The sequence below is a fragment of the Phodopus roborovskii genome, unplaced genomic scaffold, assembly GCF_943737965.1.
Source record: "Phodopus roborovskii unplaced genomic scaffold, PHOROB, whole genome shotgun sequence".
Classification (NCBI taxonomy): domain Eukaryota; kingdom Metazoa; phylum Chordata; class Mammalia; order Rodentia; family Cricetidae; genus Phodopus; species Phodopus roborovskii.
Window position 1 is genome coordinate 19,609,663 of NW_026125281.1, and position 17,522 is coordinate 19,627,184.

At 35.1% G+C, this 17,522-nt stretch overlaps 1 protein-coding gene across 1 annotated transcript in view; it reads right to left on the minus strand.

Annotated features, from left to right (window-relative positions):
• Sntg1 (syntrophin gamma 1) overlaps positions 1–17,522 on the minus strand; it is a 250,178-nt gene that overhangs the window by 59,998 nt on the left and 172,658 nt on the right. The window contains exons 13-14 of the mRNA XM_051197950.1: positions 4,382–4,498; positions 2,259–2,330 (exon numbers count right to left, since the gene is read on the minus strand). Coding sequence (XP_051053907.1) covers positions 2,259–2,330; positions 4,382–4,498 — 189 coding nt within the window. The remainder of the gene's footprint in view (positions 1–2,258; positions 2,331–4,381; positions 4,499–17,522) is intronic.

Sequence of the window (17,522 nt, forward strand, 5' to 3'; positions counted from 1 at the left end):
GGAGCATGAATGGGCTTGAAGATAGAATAGGAAAAGGGATATGCTGTAATTATTGTATATGTAAAAAGAAATAAAAGAATTAATTAAAAATCTTAATGAGCACATAATCCGTGATAGTTAAAGCAACCTGAGCAAAATAATACTTCTGAAAATGATTATCACACCTGATCTCTTTACGCTATACATTTATAGTAACAAAAGCATTGTGGTCCAGGCCCGAAAGTCCTAAAGCATATTGGAATAGAACACATGGTCCAGATACAAGGCTCCATACCATGTATCTGAATTTTTACAAAGGTGTACAAAATATGCATCAGAGAAATTACAGTATCTTTAGTTGGTGCTAGGAAAACTGAATATGAAGAATGAAGATGGGTCCTCATCTATCACCCTGTATACAGCTCAACCCTAAATGGATCAAGGATTCATCATATGATCTGGGATCCTGAAAGTTCTAGAGGGAAATTGTAGTGTACACCAATTTGTAGACCTAGATAGTACTTTCTGAATAGGACTCTGGTGGCACAGAAATGAAGACCAGCAGTTAACAGATGTGACCTCATGAAATTAAAAACAGTCTTTCTCACAGCGAAGATAACAGTCAAACAAGCCTGCAAAATGGATGAAATGATTTGATAACTATAAAACACAGAGGCCTGACACCAGAATATATAAAGAACTCATAATACAAACTATCAGGTAAACAAACAACCCAATAAAAACTTTGGTTATAAAACTTAACTAAGAGTTCACAAAAGAAGAACTACAAATAACTAATAATTTTTTTTTCAAAATATGTTCAAGATCATTAGCCACCAGGGAAATACAAATAAAAACTTCATTGAGATTCTGCTTCAAATTAAATGGAATGAGTATTACTAACGGGTATCAAATGAAAAAATTACTGGAAGTATACGTGAAGCAGGAAATCCATATACATCAATGATGGAAATAAAAATTGCCGTGGTTCTTACAGAAAACGACCTGGAAGTTTCTTAGAAACTTAGAAAAAAGTTCCTTCTTGCCTAGCTATTGCATTTCTAGGCATATCCCCACGTATAGTTGTCTTCATCCTACTATACAGACATTTGAATATCCTAGTTCATTACTGTTATATTTGCAACAACTAGGTAATAGAATTAGCCTAGATGTCCACCAGTTGCTGAATGAATATAAATGCACAGTGCATATACAATGGGATTTTATTAATCTATAAAAAAATCTGAAAAAATGGGTGGAGCTGGAAAGTGTTATACCAAATGAAGTAAGTCAGACACACTAGTCAAATGCTGCACATTATTTCTCCTGTGTGAATCACGTAGGACAGACTTGAATAGCTGTTCTGGAGACTAAGAAGTACAAAGAGAGAGGGGAGAGAAGAAATGGTACCAGAGCACACTTAAGAGATTCAGAAATGCTTCAAACTATGTTATACCACAGTAGGGTGACTAATGATTAAAAGAATCTATACATTATTTGAAGAATTCAGTTTTTCAAATATGGTCTCACTTTATAGTCCTGGATGACCTTTAATTGCTATGTAGATAAAGCTGGATTCAAATTCACAGAGATTCACTTGCCTCTACCTTCTGTCTGTTGAGATTAAAGGTGTGTGCCACAACACCAGATATAGTTACTATAAACTAATATAAATATTTCTATTCATACATTGCTCTTGTTATACTTGAAAACACCTGTCTTTATTTGATAACTAAAATTAACCTGTGAAATGAAGAAAATTCAAGTTTGCCTCAGGTTTGTATCATGACTTTCTATATAAAAATATTACTATATGCAATATTTTCCATAACATCATGATGTAGACATTAAACCTGCATGGTAAAATTTTAAAATGAAACTTGCATTGATGGTTCTTCCAAATATCCCACTTTAATTCTGCCTGTAGACTGTTGTAAGTCATTTCAATTATTTTTAAGATTTCTTCTTGATGATTTGATGCTGTGAGAGTTCTTTGTGTCAGACAGAAATGAACTTGTTGATGGTATATAGTGATTGTCAGATCCAAAAACAAATAGGTATTTTCTATATGTATTTTCATGTTTTCTAATTTCAAAGACTTACTCTCTGAGCACCTGTCTTTTTATATGTCCCCTATCCCCTTCTTTAATTCTCATTTTATTTTTCTCTTCATATTCTCTTTTATTTATTCATTATTTGTATTCATGGGCTGTTGATGAGCTCAGATCCTGATATTACAGGATACATAAAATTAAAATTTATGTCCTAGTTACACATACCTTGAGAACCTTGCACATGATCTCACATATGGAGAAAGTTTTCTCTGCGCGTGTCCAATCCCAGGTGGTCACCTTTAAAAGAGAAGTTAACAGTTAGTTTGTTCTAGTACTGCAGTTCTGCTCCCCTAGGTAATGACATATTTACAGATGTGTTTCTTTACTTTCTCTCCATCTGTGATGGAGTTCATTTCATATAAAGTTCTACACCACTTGGGTTTATTCAAAATGTATCACCATTTGTGATACATTTTCAGAAAACTTCTTATGTTGTTGGCAATGTTTTGGTGTGTTTTAAAATAATTTGTTTGTTCTCTGAACATGGATATTAAGTATGTGCTGTAGGTCACAAGTTTATACAGGGAGATCTCACTTGACAAAATCACCAGGCTAACCCATCAGTATCATTATCATGTATCCTACTGGAGGAAACCCTAATTGCAAAGTGTTTGGGATACCTGTCATCCCTATAAAACCTTTGTGAAACCATAATGTTTCCCATTTTCCATAGTGGCATTCATCCTCCCCAAACCACAGCAGTGTATTAATCAATTATTGGACACAACTCCCCCTTGTGCCGGTAAAGTGGATAACCTACCCCCACATATCCCTGGTATGAAAGTTAGTTCCATTTCTTATTTTGAAATATTTTATGTCTCTAAGCAAAAACAATTATTCAAGGTAGGAATATAGTAAGAAATATAAACATTTTTCTAGTACTATGAATTTTGTGTAGGTAAAATCATTAAAAACAATAATGATTCAGTCTTTAAAACTCCCCAATCTATTACATTATTAAACCTGTCTTTGACCAGCATGGCATTTTGAGTTTATAATAAATAAATATTTATTTCTTTTTACTTCATTATAAGATACATGTTTACAAAGCAAGGCTTTCAAGAAAACAGACATGCAGACATATTAATATACATGGAATATACAATATAATGTATCATGAACATAGCATGGATTAGGTTCTAGAATAACTACACCATATAGATGCCCACATGTTGAATTGTAAGTGATAGTTTAATGCTGTAGAATTTTAATATCTCTGAAGATACATGTATTGAACAGATGCCTCTGGTCTATTATATTTTTGGACATGGCTGAATATTTAGAAGTTGATCTAGAATTCAAGGAAGTTTAATCATCAGAAACATGGATTTCCATGGAGTATTAACAACCCAAGTCTTTTTATTCTCTATATACCCTGGTTGCCATAAAGTGAGCATCTTCCCTTGGTCTGGATTCCAACCATGTTGCACAATGTTGCTCTCAACCGGGAAAACATGGCTGTGTGGTTAAGTATTGAATTCTTTGATACTGTTAGACAAGATAACAATATAACCTTATTTTATCTAATGGATGTATCTACACAATTTTTATGGTAGGGAAATCTAATGTATTTTTTGAATATACATCTTTTTTTTTTTCTAAGGTAATTTCATGGAACTCTTCAGTTTTTTTTTTTTTTTTTGTTTAAGTTTACCGTTACTTTTCTTTGTTAAATAACAGGTTTTGAGGCAGGCTCACTATACACACCTGAACAGCCTTAAGTGCCTAATCTTCTTCCTTAAATCTTCGTGACTTCAAGACTGCAGGTTTGTCGCATCACACCTGCCTTTCATTTAAACTTTTAACATTTGGCTTTATACGCCTAGAGTTAATATTGACATTATTTTGAGATTTTATGTATTAAGAACTAATAAAATTTAAACAGAAGTTGAACACTTAATGGTCACAATGAAGTACTTCAAATACAGACTACAAAATGAATGGAACATTCATAACTATACAATAGAAATTCAAATCACTTACCCTATCATCATTTCTTTAATTTTTCATCAAATTGATTAAATTTCCTGACATTTATAAGGAGACATTCCTTAAATACTTTCCCATGACTTCATGGAATTCTTTTCAACAATATTGTGAATTGCTACAATTAAGCAAAAATATGTAATTTCTTCAAAACCTTAAATTTGACAAACTATTTTGGATAGACCTTAACTATTTACTGACTGCTCTGTGCCTCATTCTCGAATTTTATTGATAAATAGCTATCATTCAGTCAACATCAGAGAGCTGTTGGCACATGCAACCATTTGGTTACAATCACTTACTGGAGGTGAAGGGAACTTGTAAAGACAGGAGCCCCTCAGGGCAAGAAAGACAGGCGTGTACACACGATCCTGGAGCGAGTCTTGCTCCCGTGCTTCGCACCAGCCCATGTAGACTATCTGCAAGAAATTAAGTCCTGTTAATTGCCAAACTACACTTTACAGATGGTAGTCAGCTTGTGTGTCTTGCACTGTGATGATCTCATATAAAGTTACCCGTCTTCCCATCAGCAGTGGATATGATCTACTCATAAGACTTTGCCTCTGTGTATTTGTCATGAGCTGGCATGAGCTACTTTTCCACAGCCTCCCTCCCTCCCATCCTCCCTCTCTCCCTCCCCCTTCCTCCCATCCTCCCTCTCTCCTTCCCTCACCCCCGCCGTACTCCCTCCCTCTATCTTCTCTTAAAAATGTTTTACTTGTACTATTAACTGAACTTTATTTTTTCTAATTATTTATATTTATTACATCTGAATGTCCTCATAACATAAAGCATGAAAATGAGCAATGAAATGCCTTTTCTGCTATCTATCCACTAGAATAAAGCACCACATTCTTTGGCATCATAAGATAGGATGTCTAATGTGTTGTTCTGAGCACTAGCCTTGGGTGAAAAGGGATATGTAAGAATTTTTGAGATTCATTTTACCTATATCAAGTTTCAATGACTGATAAGAGTATTGTGTCTTGCTGACTATTAGAGATCCATTTCTACAGGAAAGTTATGTGCTATGCATTGCTCCTTATGCTTCACAAATTAATTTCTGTGAGACTCATATATGTACAAATATATTAAATTTTGTAGCTTTGCCACAAGACACTTAACTGATTCCAATTTGAAGATACTTTTTACCTCATGAATTTTACTTTTTGATTTAGTGATATTTTTGTGACAATAATGTTTATTTTCTATTTTTTATTTATATTACAAACAATATTGTCTTACATGCCAATCACAGTTCCTTCTCCCTTCCCTCTTCACCTGACCCCCTATTGACCCCATCCCCCATCCCTTTTCTGCTCCCCAGGGAAGGTGAGGTCTTCCATGGTGTAATCTTCAAACTCTATAACATTATTTGGAGCAGAGCCTATGCCCTCCCCATGTGTCTAGGCTGGGAGTGTGGAATGGGCTCCCAAAGTCCATTTGTGCACTAGAAATAAATACTGATCCACTACCAGAGGCCCTATAGACTGCCCAGTCCTCCTTACTGACACCCATGTTCAGGAGGTCTGGGTCACTCCTACGATTTAGTGATTTTTAAGAGACTGGTTTATCAACTTTATTCTTTGCTATAATATCTGCTATGACCAATGAAATATGAAACACAAGAAAAGTGAAGGTTGGCTTAGTGACCACTACACTCCAGCCAAGGTGTAATAATGAGAGCAGCAGAACCCTTGGCTCCTCTGTCATGGCCATCTATATAGCTGATTACAGAGGATGGGTCCTTTCTCATGTCCACACCCGGGTATAAGAAGCTAGGAAGCTGGTTTTTATGCAGTGTCCATGGTAACAGTTGAAGAGTAACAACACAGGAATGTGCACAATACTCTCTGCTTACAAACAGGTAACATCTACTTTCCATTGCATTATTTTTACTGTCTAAAATGAACTAGAATGTCCATTATCTTAGTTTATATAATAACCCTATTGTGATTATAAAGTCTCAATTTTAATGACTTTGGGCATTATGATTTTTGTGTTCTGTCTTAGAGTATTAAAGTATGTTTTGAAATTTATACTATAATTGAACTCTTCATAGACTTTTCAATGGTTAATAAAATCAAAAGATCCAAGAAGAAAATGTTATTTGGATTTATTTTTATATAATTAATTATAACTAATAAAATTATATCAAACAATGAAGTTACTTTCATCAGAAGAACATTTACCTATGTATGTACTTAAACAAACATACATATTTGTATATATACATACATACTTATGCATATAATTATAGACACACATATGTATATGTGCAAATATATGTATTATGATACATATTTATACATAAACATTTGTATGTAGAGATAGTATTTTTTTCTGCTTATTTTTTGCCAACTTGAAATAACCTACAATCGTTTAAATAAAAGGATCTTCAACTGTGAAAATTCCCAAGTACATTGGCCTGATGGCAAATCCGTAGAGCAGTTTCTTAATTAATGATTAATGCAGAAGTGTCCAGTCCACAATGTGTGGTGCCACCACTGGGCAGATATTCCTGGATAGTATAAGAAAACAGACTGAACAAGTTAGGAAGAACTAATGAGTATTCCTCCTTGGCCTCTATGTCAATTGTTGCTTCCAGATGCATTGAGTTCCTTCCTTGGTATTTCTCAGTTATGAAGTGTGACCTGAGACTTGTCAACTGAAATAATCTCCTCCCCATGTTACTTTTGGTGATGCTGTTTTATCCTAATAATAGAAACTCTAACTAAGAGTGAAATTGTTTACAGAAATATGTGGTGTTGCTGTGGTAGACCTGAATGTGTTTAACTAGAACTTTGTAGGAGGACTTTGGATCTTTGGACTAGAAAAGCCATTGAGTGTTTAGAGCTTAGGGATTTGTTGTGGGAAATAAGTTAAACCTGAGAGCAGTCAAATTAGGGATGCCTTTCTCGTGAAGCCTCAGAGGGAAGTTGACAAGCTCCTTAAAGAATATAGATCATTCAGTATTTTGAATTAGACGCTTTGATTTTGATCAGCTGGATCAGAAGACTCAGCTGGAGAAGAAGACTTAACAAGAGTCTAGCATCATTAAAGCCAAATTTTCTGGAATGTTGTCCCTCAGGGTAAGTATAGAGTACATTTGGTGCAGAGGAGGCATAAGATTTCCTAATTCCAATAGTCAAACTTGGTAACGGGAAGAGCTTTCTAGATAGTACTAGGTTTGAAAATTAAAAGTGGCCATGATGAGCAGTGGAGGCTTGGCATCTGACAGATCAAAAAAAGACATTAATGAAGGTGCAGCCATAGTTGAAATAGCACTGCTGATCATGGATAGAAGGTAAGGCTTGGTACCACAGGGTATGGTGGTGTCAATAGCTTCTACCCAGCGCAGTTGCTGGGTAGGCCACAACACTTTGGGAATGCCAGTATAAATGAAGGACTTCAAAGGAAAAGAAGCTGTGGAGTGGAGCCAACCAGTGAAATGGCCAAGTGCTGACAAAGTCCTGTATGCTGAGAATATATGTTCTTGGTTGATGAATAAATCTGTTTTGGTTAATGGACAGGCAGGTTGTAGCCAGGCAGGAAGTGTGGGGGGGGGTATAGAGGAGAATTCTGAGAAGAGGACCACAGACAGTGCGTCACGTGGGAGATGCCATGGGACAATAGGAAGCCCAGGTATTCTACAGCAAGCCAAGACCATGTGGAGATACATAGATTAATAGAAATGGGTTAATAATTGAGAGAGAGAGCCAGCCAATAAGAAGCCATTGACCAAGCAGTTTATAATTAATATATCCTCTGTGTGTTTATTTGGGACTAAATGACTGGTGGAAGGTACACAAACTTTCATCTAAGCCAAACCCTTTGGAACCCTGGTAATCATGATTCGGTTCCAGGTGTCAAACACTGAAATTTTGACACTTCTGAGTTTTAGGGTTTTTGTTTGTTTTTTTAAATGTGTCCCTGTGCCCTGATAGATATCTCTTGCAATAAGAAGTTCTGTATTTAGTTTTTATCCCATGGGAACGAAAAGACTTTGGAATTTTAGAGAAACTTTGGTATTTTGGAATTTTAAAGAGGTTTTGGATGTATTTGTAGGGGATTTAGACATTTTATATGGGCTTTGAACCTTTAAAGGGACTTTGGTGACAGACTTTGAGCTTGAAGGGACTTTGAATATTTTAAAGAGATTTTAAAAGGCTTGACTTTTTGAAAATTGTGGGACTTTTAAAAGTTGGAATGTGTTTTACTGTGATGGTAATACTAATATGAGATCTTAGGAATGAGGAAGAATATAAAGGTAATACATTAACAGTAATGAGTTTGTATAAAGTTAAGAAGCGGTTTATTTTCCTGGTTATATTTCTGTCACCTTGACACAAGCTATAGTCATTTGAGAAGAGGTAACCTTAATTGAGAAAATGCCTCTGCTAGACTGGATTGTTGGCAAAACAATTTGGAGCACTTTCTTGAGTGATGATGATCGATGTGGAAGGGCCCAGCATGCTGTGGGTGATGCTACTCTGGGCAGAGAGCCCTGTGCACTATAGGTAATCACTGAGCTGCATATGTGGAGCAAGCCAGTGAAGCACTTTCTTGAGTGATGATGGATGCGGAAGGGCCCGGCATGATGTGGTTGATGCTACTCTGGGCAGAAAGCCCCGTGCACTATAGGTCATCACTGAGCTGCATATGTGGAGCAAGCCAGTGAGCAGCACTACTCTGGGCCTTCTGCCGTCAGGCCCCTGAGTTGAGTGTAGCCCTGACTTCCACTTCCTTTGATTAAAGAATGTCATGTGGAACTTCAAGTAAAAATAAGACTCTTTCCTCCCAAACTGCTTTCAGTCATGTATTTTTGTCACATTAAGAGAAACCCTAATTAAGACATATGCATGTCATAATATATATATATATATATATCAGAATATTTGAATTTTAATAAAAGAAGGCTATGATCAGGTTCTATGTATGTTTGGTATTTTTACATTAAGCAATTCGAAAAAGCCACCAATCCTACTTGCTTTATTAGCCTTGAAGCTGTTACTGAGATTTAATTCTTACACATTTAACAATATATGTGTATAGAGGGACAATCCAGTCTTAAGGACACTTACACCTGTATAGCACATACATTTAAACACGTCTTCTTTTCCATCAAATAGTTACTTTGCACAACAGGGCAGAGATTGAGTTTCTTCACTCACCCTCAAAAGTGGAGAGCAAACCTTTTCTTTAGCCTCAGTGCTGGAGTAAAAGGCCCCAGTCTCACGTGTGGACTGGATCCAGTCAAAAATTAGAAAGAAGGGACAAAGTCAATCTGGAAACAGATTGAAGTGATCCTACACGGTAAGTCTGAAGAAAACTTTTTGTGATGTAACCACTATTTCCTTATACCTTCATAATAATCTTCCTGTGATATGATAAACATAAGTAAACTTTTTTTTTTGGAGACAGGGTTTCTAGGTATTTTTTTTGCACCTGTTGTGGAATTAGCGTTTTTAGACAAGGCTGGCCTCAAACTCACATCTGCCTGCCTCTGCATCCTGAGTTTTGGGACTAAAGGTGTGTGTCACCAATGCCTGGCTAGTAAACATATTTTTAAAACTATCAAAGCCACATGTATTAATGAGAACAATAAACATGGCAGGGCCCAAAGTTTTAGAAGTTGGTTTAGTAAAATCTTTCTGCAGTCATGATCAGAGAGGTGAATGTGTGTAAAATAAATAAAGGGTGTAAAAAATTGTGTCACAATAACAAGTATTAAACCCTTATCATCTATTTCTCAAGTTAGAGGAGAAGAGCAGACCAGAAACATGTAAATGATCATACATGAATTCTCAAACATATATGAAGAGATCAATCCACTGAGAACCATAATTGGACAAAGATATATATATATATGTATGTATGTATGTATGTATGTATGTATGTATGTATATATGTATCACCATAATTCTTCAGAAACCTAGAGCTAACACAAAAGTAATAAAACTGGCCAATAATTAGGAAAAGTTGTAACTTTTAGTAGTGCTAAAGATGGAACATGGGACCAAATGCATGCTAAGCAAATTCTCTGTTTCACAAAACAAAACATTATATTGAAAGGAACAAAAGTTAGATTAATAAATGACTTTTAAATGGAAATAAGATAGAATGTCACAACACTGCATGTTATACACTTCAATATATAGAATGAAAAAGGACAAGATGCCCATAGTTCTATATGTGGATGACGTATCATTTAAGATAAAACTTGGGTTGTTACATTACACTATCCTGGAGACACACGTCGGTCCTGGAGAAAGCTAGCATAAGAGTACATAGAGAGAGGGAGAGGACAAACCCAATAAAGAAAGGTTTCCCTACTAATTCAGCATGACTACAACATGAAATTGAAAACAGCAGTTTTGATGCTGGTAATCGAGTTGGATGGTTTGCTGGAAAATGACATCAGCAGTATTCAGCAGTCAAACACAATCTGAAATCCTTCCAGAGGTGCTCAGTGAAGAATATATCTCTGACACAATGAACACTAAGTAGACTTACATTTTTATAGGAGAGTGAGTGTTGTTTGAATTGTAGCTATGCCTATAACATTTCCTATAATAGAAAATAAAATAATGGAAAATATATACAAGTACATGTCAGATAATAATAACATGAATATAAGTAAATGAAATAATACTTCTGTGTTTTATTAGAAAATATTCTCAAAAAATAGCAAGATGATTGGCAGCAGTGTTTCCATTAATGTTAGCTTTAATAGAAAGCAACTGATTCCCAGTATGATTCTGCTTTGTTAGTATTACAAATAATTTAGCTTCCAGACCACATTCTCTTTACAGTTTTGACAGAGCAAATGGGAAAAAAGTCAAACCCTACATACCTCTATGACAATATTGCTTTCATAGGACTCCAAACACTCTTGAAATACCCCAGGCTATTTTTATTCTCTAATCAGGGAAGTGAAAAGCATAAAACACTCAAATAAATAGAAGAAAATAAATCAAATACTCAGCAATCATATTATTTCCTAAAGAAGAGAGACTTCTGTATGCCACACGTAGATGGAAATTTCTGTCTAGCCCAGTCCCACTGCCCTTTAGTCCTAAATAAACCATGGAAGCTTATATTAATTATAAACTGTTTGGCTTATGGCCCAGACTTCTTATTATCTAGCCCTCTCTTAATTATTAATCTGTGTAACTCCATGTAGTCTTGCCTTCCTAGTGATGCCTGGGTGTCTTTCCTTTGAGACTCACTTTCTACATTCCTTCTCCCAGAATTCTCCTAGTCTGGTGGCTCTGCCCACACTTCCTGCTTGACTACATCCTGCCTTTCCATTGGCCAAAAGAGCATTATTCATCAAATATGAGAAAAATATATTCACAGCATGAAGAATGTCATCTCCCATCAAAATTCCCTTAACAAAATTGAGGATAAGACAAACAAAAATTTTAAAGAAATCAATTAATACCATAAAGAATGCCAAGAGGGCCAAGGAAAATTAACCAAATGGGAAGGAAACAGTTCAGGACTAGAAAACTGAAATAGCGGCAATACACAAAACACAAACTGAGGGAATTAAGCAAAGGAAAAGTCCAGGCAAATGAACAGGAAACATAGATGCAAACATAACCAAAATAATGTAAGAGATAGAAGAGAGAATTTTAGGTGTTGAAGATACAGTGGAGGGAATATATTCATCAGTCAAAGAAAACACTAAAACCATTAACAGTATAGCACAAAGTGCCCAGGAAATCTGGGACACCAAGAAAACACCAAACCTAAGAATAATCGGGAGAAACAGATGAATACTAGCTCAAAGGCACATAAATTATATTTAAGAAAATTATAGGAGGAAATCTTCCCAACCTAAAGAAGGAAATACCTATGAAGATACAAGGAACTTACAGAACACCCAATAGACTGGAGAAACAGAACAAAGAAAATATTAAATCTGCAAAGGAAAATTGTCACTTAACATATACAAGCAGACCCATCAGAACAAAATCCTGTAATATATAAAATAAAAGATCCAGAGACAGGTATTGGGATTCCAGCTTAAAGTTTAAGAGAAGAAAACCAGACAGGCTAATAGATCTTATCTATATCAAGCTGAAATGGTAATCCTGTCTCCATAAAACTTCAGAATTCTGAATTCCTATATTCTCCTGATAGTCCTTTCTATGCCCAGTCATATCCTCCTATCTCTAGCTTCCCAGTGCTGGAATTAAGTTCAGGTGATCACAATTTCTGGGCTCAAAGTCATCATCTTCATTACTCTTTACTCCTGTCTAGGCTAGGGTGGCCTTGAATTCAGGGAGAACTATCTGCCTGTCTCCTGAGTTCTGGAATTAAAAGTGGGTTCTACCACTTCCTAGCTCCTACTAGTGTGGCTGGTTTTGCTTTCTGATACTCAAGGCAGTCTTTATTAAGTTATAAATAATATATCACCACAATTACCTTTTTTGTCTATATACAAGAAGAAGGCTACAACTAACATAAGAATTATTATATACAGTAAGTACAATAAATATATACAATATATACAGGCAATAATTTCCTCAACAAGATCTAGTTCATTTGCATTTGACAAATTCAGAGAAAATACTCCATTATCTATTCCATTTTTTCATTCCAAAACCTTATACCTAGTTTACTTCCTATTCTATTTTTCATTATTAAATTATCTTTTAATGACTTTCCTCTTTTTACACTTTATATAATTTTAGTGAGTTTCTTTCATGAGTCTTGTAAACAATAAAACTATTCTATCTAGTCTTCAACTCCTTCAGAGAACAGAGATTGAGTAAGCAGGAAGTGTGAACAAGTGACTTCTAAAATCTGTGACAAATGGCAAAATCAGCTGGCTACCTGGACAGTCATCCAGGTTCCTCTGCAACATTGGGGCATCCATCTTTGGCCTATGCACCCAGCATATCAGATAGATATTTCTATGAAGCAAGATTTTCTGAAAGACTGCCCCACCTTTCTTGACAAGGTTTGCAGCCACACTTTTTACTGTCCTGGTTGGCTATTTTTGACACATACTATCAGCAATTAGGGAAAGGGCACATTCTTGCCCAGTGTCTTTCTTTTGCCACAAAGAAAGTAAACTTCCTGTGGAAATTCTTCCATTCCCATTATCTTCTCTGAAGTAGTCTGGTGCTGCCAGGAGAAGATATGACTCATTGTCACAAAAAATAAAAACCTATGTCATTAAAACGTCTTAAATGCCACATTCTGTAACTCTTGGAAGTGTTTGAAGATAACCTATCTATCTAAAATATATCTGTTTGACCTTGATAACATTGCTAATACTAATTACTAACCTACATCTCCTTAGTATTCTACATAGTGGGTAATAATAACTTTCAAGGATTAAAAATTTACATTGCATTGTTAAATGAGCTATATAGATACAATACCTTGAACCATATTAGAAAGGTATGTATAATATGTTTCAACCAATTTCAAATGTGTATCAGTATGTAATATTTTTATACAATATACCGAAGTCCAATCCAATATGCAATATTTAAAACTATTAGTTGCTTTTTAAGAGTGGATTATATAACCAATCTTTTTATCTATATCCTATATCCTCCCTTACTTTATTTCAGAGTAGATTCAGTATTCTACTCTCTTACTCTTATCCTATCTGTAATCTATATCCCTTCTTTTCGAAAAAAAGAAATACCCTTGAATCTAATACCATTTGTTCAACTTCCTGATTAAGTAACAACATTTTAGAACCAATCCACCTAAACAATGACAAATATCTATAACCTAGTGAGTGACCAATGAGCAACCATCCTACCTCTTGGGATCGTTGTATTACTTTCTTAAAGTTACTTACTGCTGTCTGGAGGCAATGGCATCTTCAGGGGATCCTAAAAAGAATTATTTGGGTTAACTGTCTAGTTGTATCATTTTTGTCCACTCTCAGCATAATGGGAAAGTGCAGGGCCTGTCTCCCGTTCTAGCTGAAGTAGTCTCTTTGGCTGGATCATCTCAGCTAGCCTCCTTGAAATTGTTCTGAGCAGTGTCTGTGATGCTGGATCATCTTAGCTGGCCTCCTCAAAACAGTTCTAAATAGTTTATAATCCAAAGCTGATCTTTAGTTTGTGATTTTGGCTTAATGGTGTTGTCATAGTCCTGGAAAAATTGTTTTTATGTGGTTTCCTCTTCTTCATTTTATCATTTTTTGTTTTGTTTTGTTGGGACAGGTTTTTTTTGTTTTTTGTTTTGTTTTGTTTTTTTGTTTGTTTTTGTTTTTTTTTCCTGTGTTAACAGTCCTGGCTGTCTTTATATTTTTTAGACAGGTTGTCCTCAAATCATTGAGATCTTCTTGGCCCCAACTTCCTTATTTTTGGATGCTTCTAAGATCACATTAGGAAAGATGATTTCTTTTCTTGGTAATTTTTTTCTTGGTAGTTCTCCCTTCTTCTTTGGATGAATATTCATTCAAAGGTCTTCAATTACCTCAAGATGATTATTTTTATTTTCCTGGAAATACAAAAACAAAACCCTTCCCCAGCCATAACTTTGGGGAAGTTTCAAATCTGATCCTTATCGTTTTGATCTATGGTTTCTCTTGAATTTTTGTTTTATCATCTAAAGCTCTCTCATCATCCAAAGGAGTAAATTTTCTCACAACAGGCATTAGATTTTTTAATTGCCTTGGGAAGGTGTTTCTTCTCTGATGACAGGAAATGACTGAAATGAATTTGGCACAAAGGTTTTGGAGAGGCCTCTCAAGGCAAAGACAAGGTATTACCCTGAAAGACATTTTTTTTTTAACCTACATGCCTTTGTCCAATGTCTGTCTTTGTCACACCTTCTGGCCATTCCCTTTGGATTTGATTTTGTAAAGAATTTTTTCTTTAAATGTCCTGCTTATAATCCCTTTTAAAGTGACCCTGTTTGGCAAAATTAAAACATTGTGATTTTGGGTCAAAGTTCTTGAAATCGCCTCTCCTTTCAGTGTATCATCACCATGGTCATGAGCTTCAGTATTAATTGTACCTCAAATCTAATCCTCCAAAGATGCTTACCCTGCTTCTAAAGGCCTAATTATCCTTTTGTCTTGGTCACCAGCATTTTCAAATGCTACAGTTTTATTATTAATTTTCTTGATTCTGAATCTGATATCATTCTACTTACTGCTATTACAGTCTTTGTAAGAAGGCAGGGAATGCTTCCATTGGTCCCTATATAAATTTTGTAAATGATTCTGTAAATGATTCAATTTCCTCCAATTTTGTCCCAGGCATTCAAAGTTACCACATGGCATAAATCCAAAAGGTGATCATCATATTGACATTGACTTTCTAACGTAGCATAATCTCATTCTCTGAGAATTTGATCTCTGGAGATATCCATACCTCTTATTTTAACCTTAAAAAATATATATTCTTAGCTTCTCTGAATCAAGAAACCCATTGTAATTGTGGTCCAGTCTCTGAGTCAGCTTTAATCAAGTCTATCCTGTCTGTAGAGATAACTCTATTTACAAACTGACCACATGTTTATCATCTACTTCACAAATGAGAGTACAGCTTCCTTGAATTTCCCTTACCTTGTCACAGGCTTCAAAGTAGCTCTTATAGAACAACTTTCATTTGGAACTTCCTGTAAGGTTAATGTATATATTAATGTTGGTTTTCTTAAGACGTTACAGTGTTCCTTTAAACCTAAAAATGCAATGCCAAATTGCCAAATTTGTTTCTCCATGTAATTTCTCAGTTTAGGTTTGATTAACTTTATAATAGACTTTAATAAGATTTTCTAAGATCTGCATCTTAGCTCTCATATCAAACAACTTTTAAGAGATAAAACAAGAATTATAAAATCAGCAACAAAGATGATGAAAATGATAATTAACAGAATGTCAAACCCGGTTAAGTCTATTAGGCTTCCATTTAATTGTTCCAGTTTTAAATCATTCATTGGGTAATCATAGAGAGACCTAACTATCGGCATTGTAATTGTGTTTCCCATTTTTATTGTGGGTGAAATCTCTCTCTTTTTAAATGAATCTTTTCCTTTAAGAAGTATCTGCCAACAATATCAGTGAACTGAGACATAGCATGTTTAATCCATGACCTAGCTTGTGGCCATGAGCTGGGGGTTTCAGCTCAAGGAGAGGGGCTTTAGAGGAAAGCTTGAAAGTCTACCAAGTTCGGGCGGCAATTGAACAATCTTTAGAAAAGATGCAACTGAGAAAATTTTCAAATATTTCGGGAGAAAAAAAAAACAAAAACAAAAACAAAAGAAAACCTTGTCTTCAGCAATTTGTTTTGTTTTTAACTTGGTGCAATCTAGAGTTAGGTGGGAAGAGGAAACCTGAATTCAGAAAATGCCTTTGTCAAAAAGTCCTATGGGCATTTCCATGCGGACATTATCTTGATTAAGGATTGGAGGCGCAATCATCCTAATATGAGTGTTGACAACCCTGACAGGTAGTTCTGGGTTGTATGAAAAATTAAATGAGTAAACCCAAGGGAGAATGTCAGTGTCCCTTCGCAATCTGATCTTCAGTTCCCTCCTTAAGTTCCTACCATAACTCCCTTTGACAGTAAGGCAGAAGATTATTGTTGGCTTACATTCTAACTAGAAAACATTCCAAATACCTTTTGATCATGTTCTTTAATACAGCAGTAGAAATCCAGCTAAGACAATATCTCACTCATAAAGACATGTGCACACCAACAGTCACTGAAAAGAAAACAATCTATAAATAAAAGTGGCCTAAAAATGAAACCTTGATCTTAGATGAAATAGACTTTCAACCATTATTTGTAAGTAAAGATACAGGATGACAGCACATATTAATTAAGTTGATAATTCATCAGTAATACCAAAGGATTTTAAATGTATTTACACCAAATTAGAAAAAAAATCAGGCCAAATGTTTTCTTCATAATGAATATGTTTCCTAGGGGTATATATATATGTACTCAATGTGGGAATGGGAAAGTTACATTGCATACTCTCATAACAATTTGTCTGATAAGATATACCAACTTACGAGAGTATCCTACTGTGTTCTATTTGGATCCAGATAAAATTCATGCCTGTCTGGGAACCTGATCCCTGCTTGAAGAGAACATGGGTCATAAGGATGAACACACCCTTGTTGTCTTGACAAATGATCATGTTTCCCAAATCACTCCTAAATATTTGTTTATAACCTTATAGCTTCTTTCAGCCTTGGTCAAAGTAGCTTCTTTTTGCAATGAAAAGTTGTTAATGAAGAGACTCATGCTGTTGAGAGAAAAATGCATAGGAATAACAATAAGATGCAAAGCACCCTAATTCTTATTTGTTTCCTAACAAATTGTGTGTAATGGTGAAAAGAAATTATCCATGCTTCCTAATCTAATCAAAATAATGAGGAATTACTTTTGATATTAGATTGAAGATTCTTGAAGGTGAACACACCAAAAATATATGACATAGAAACAA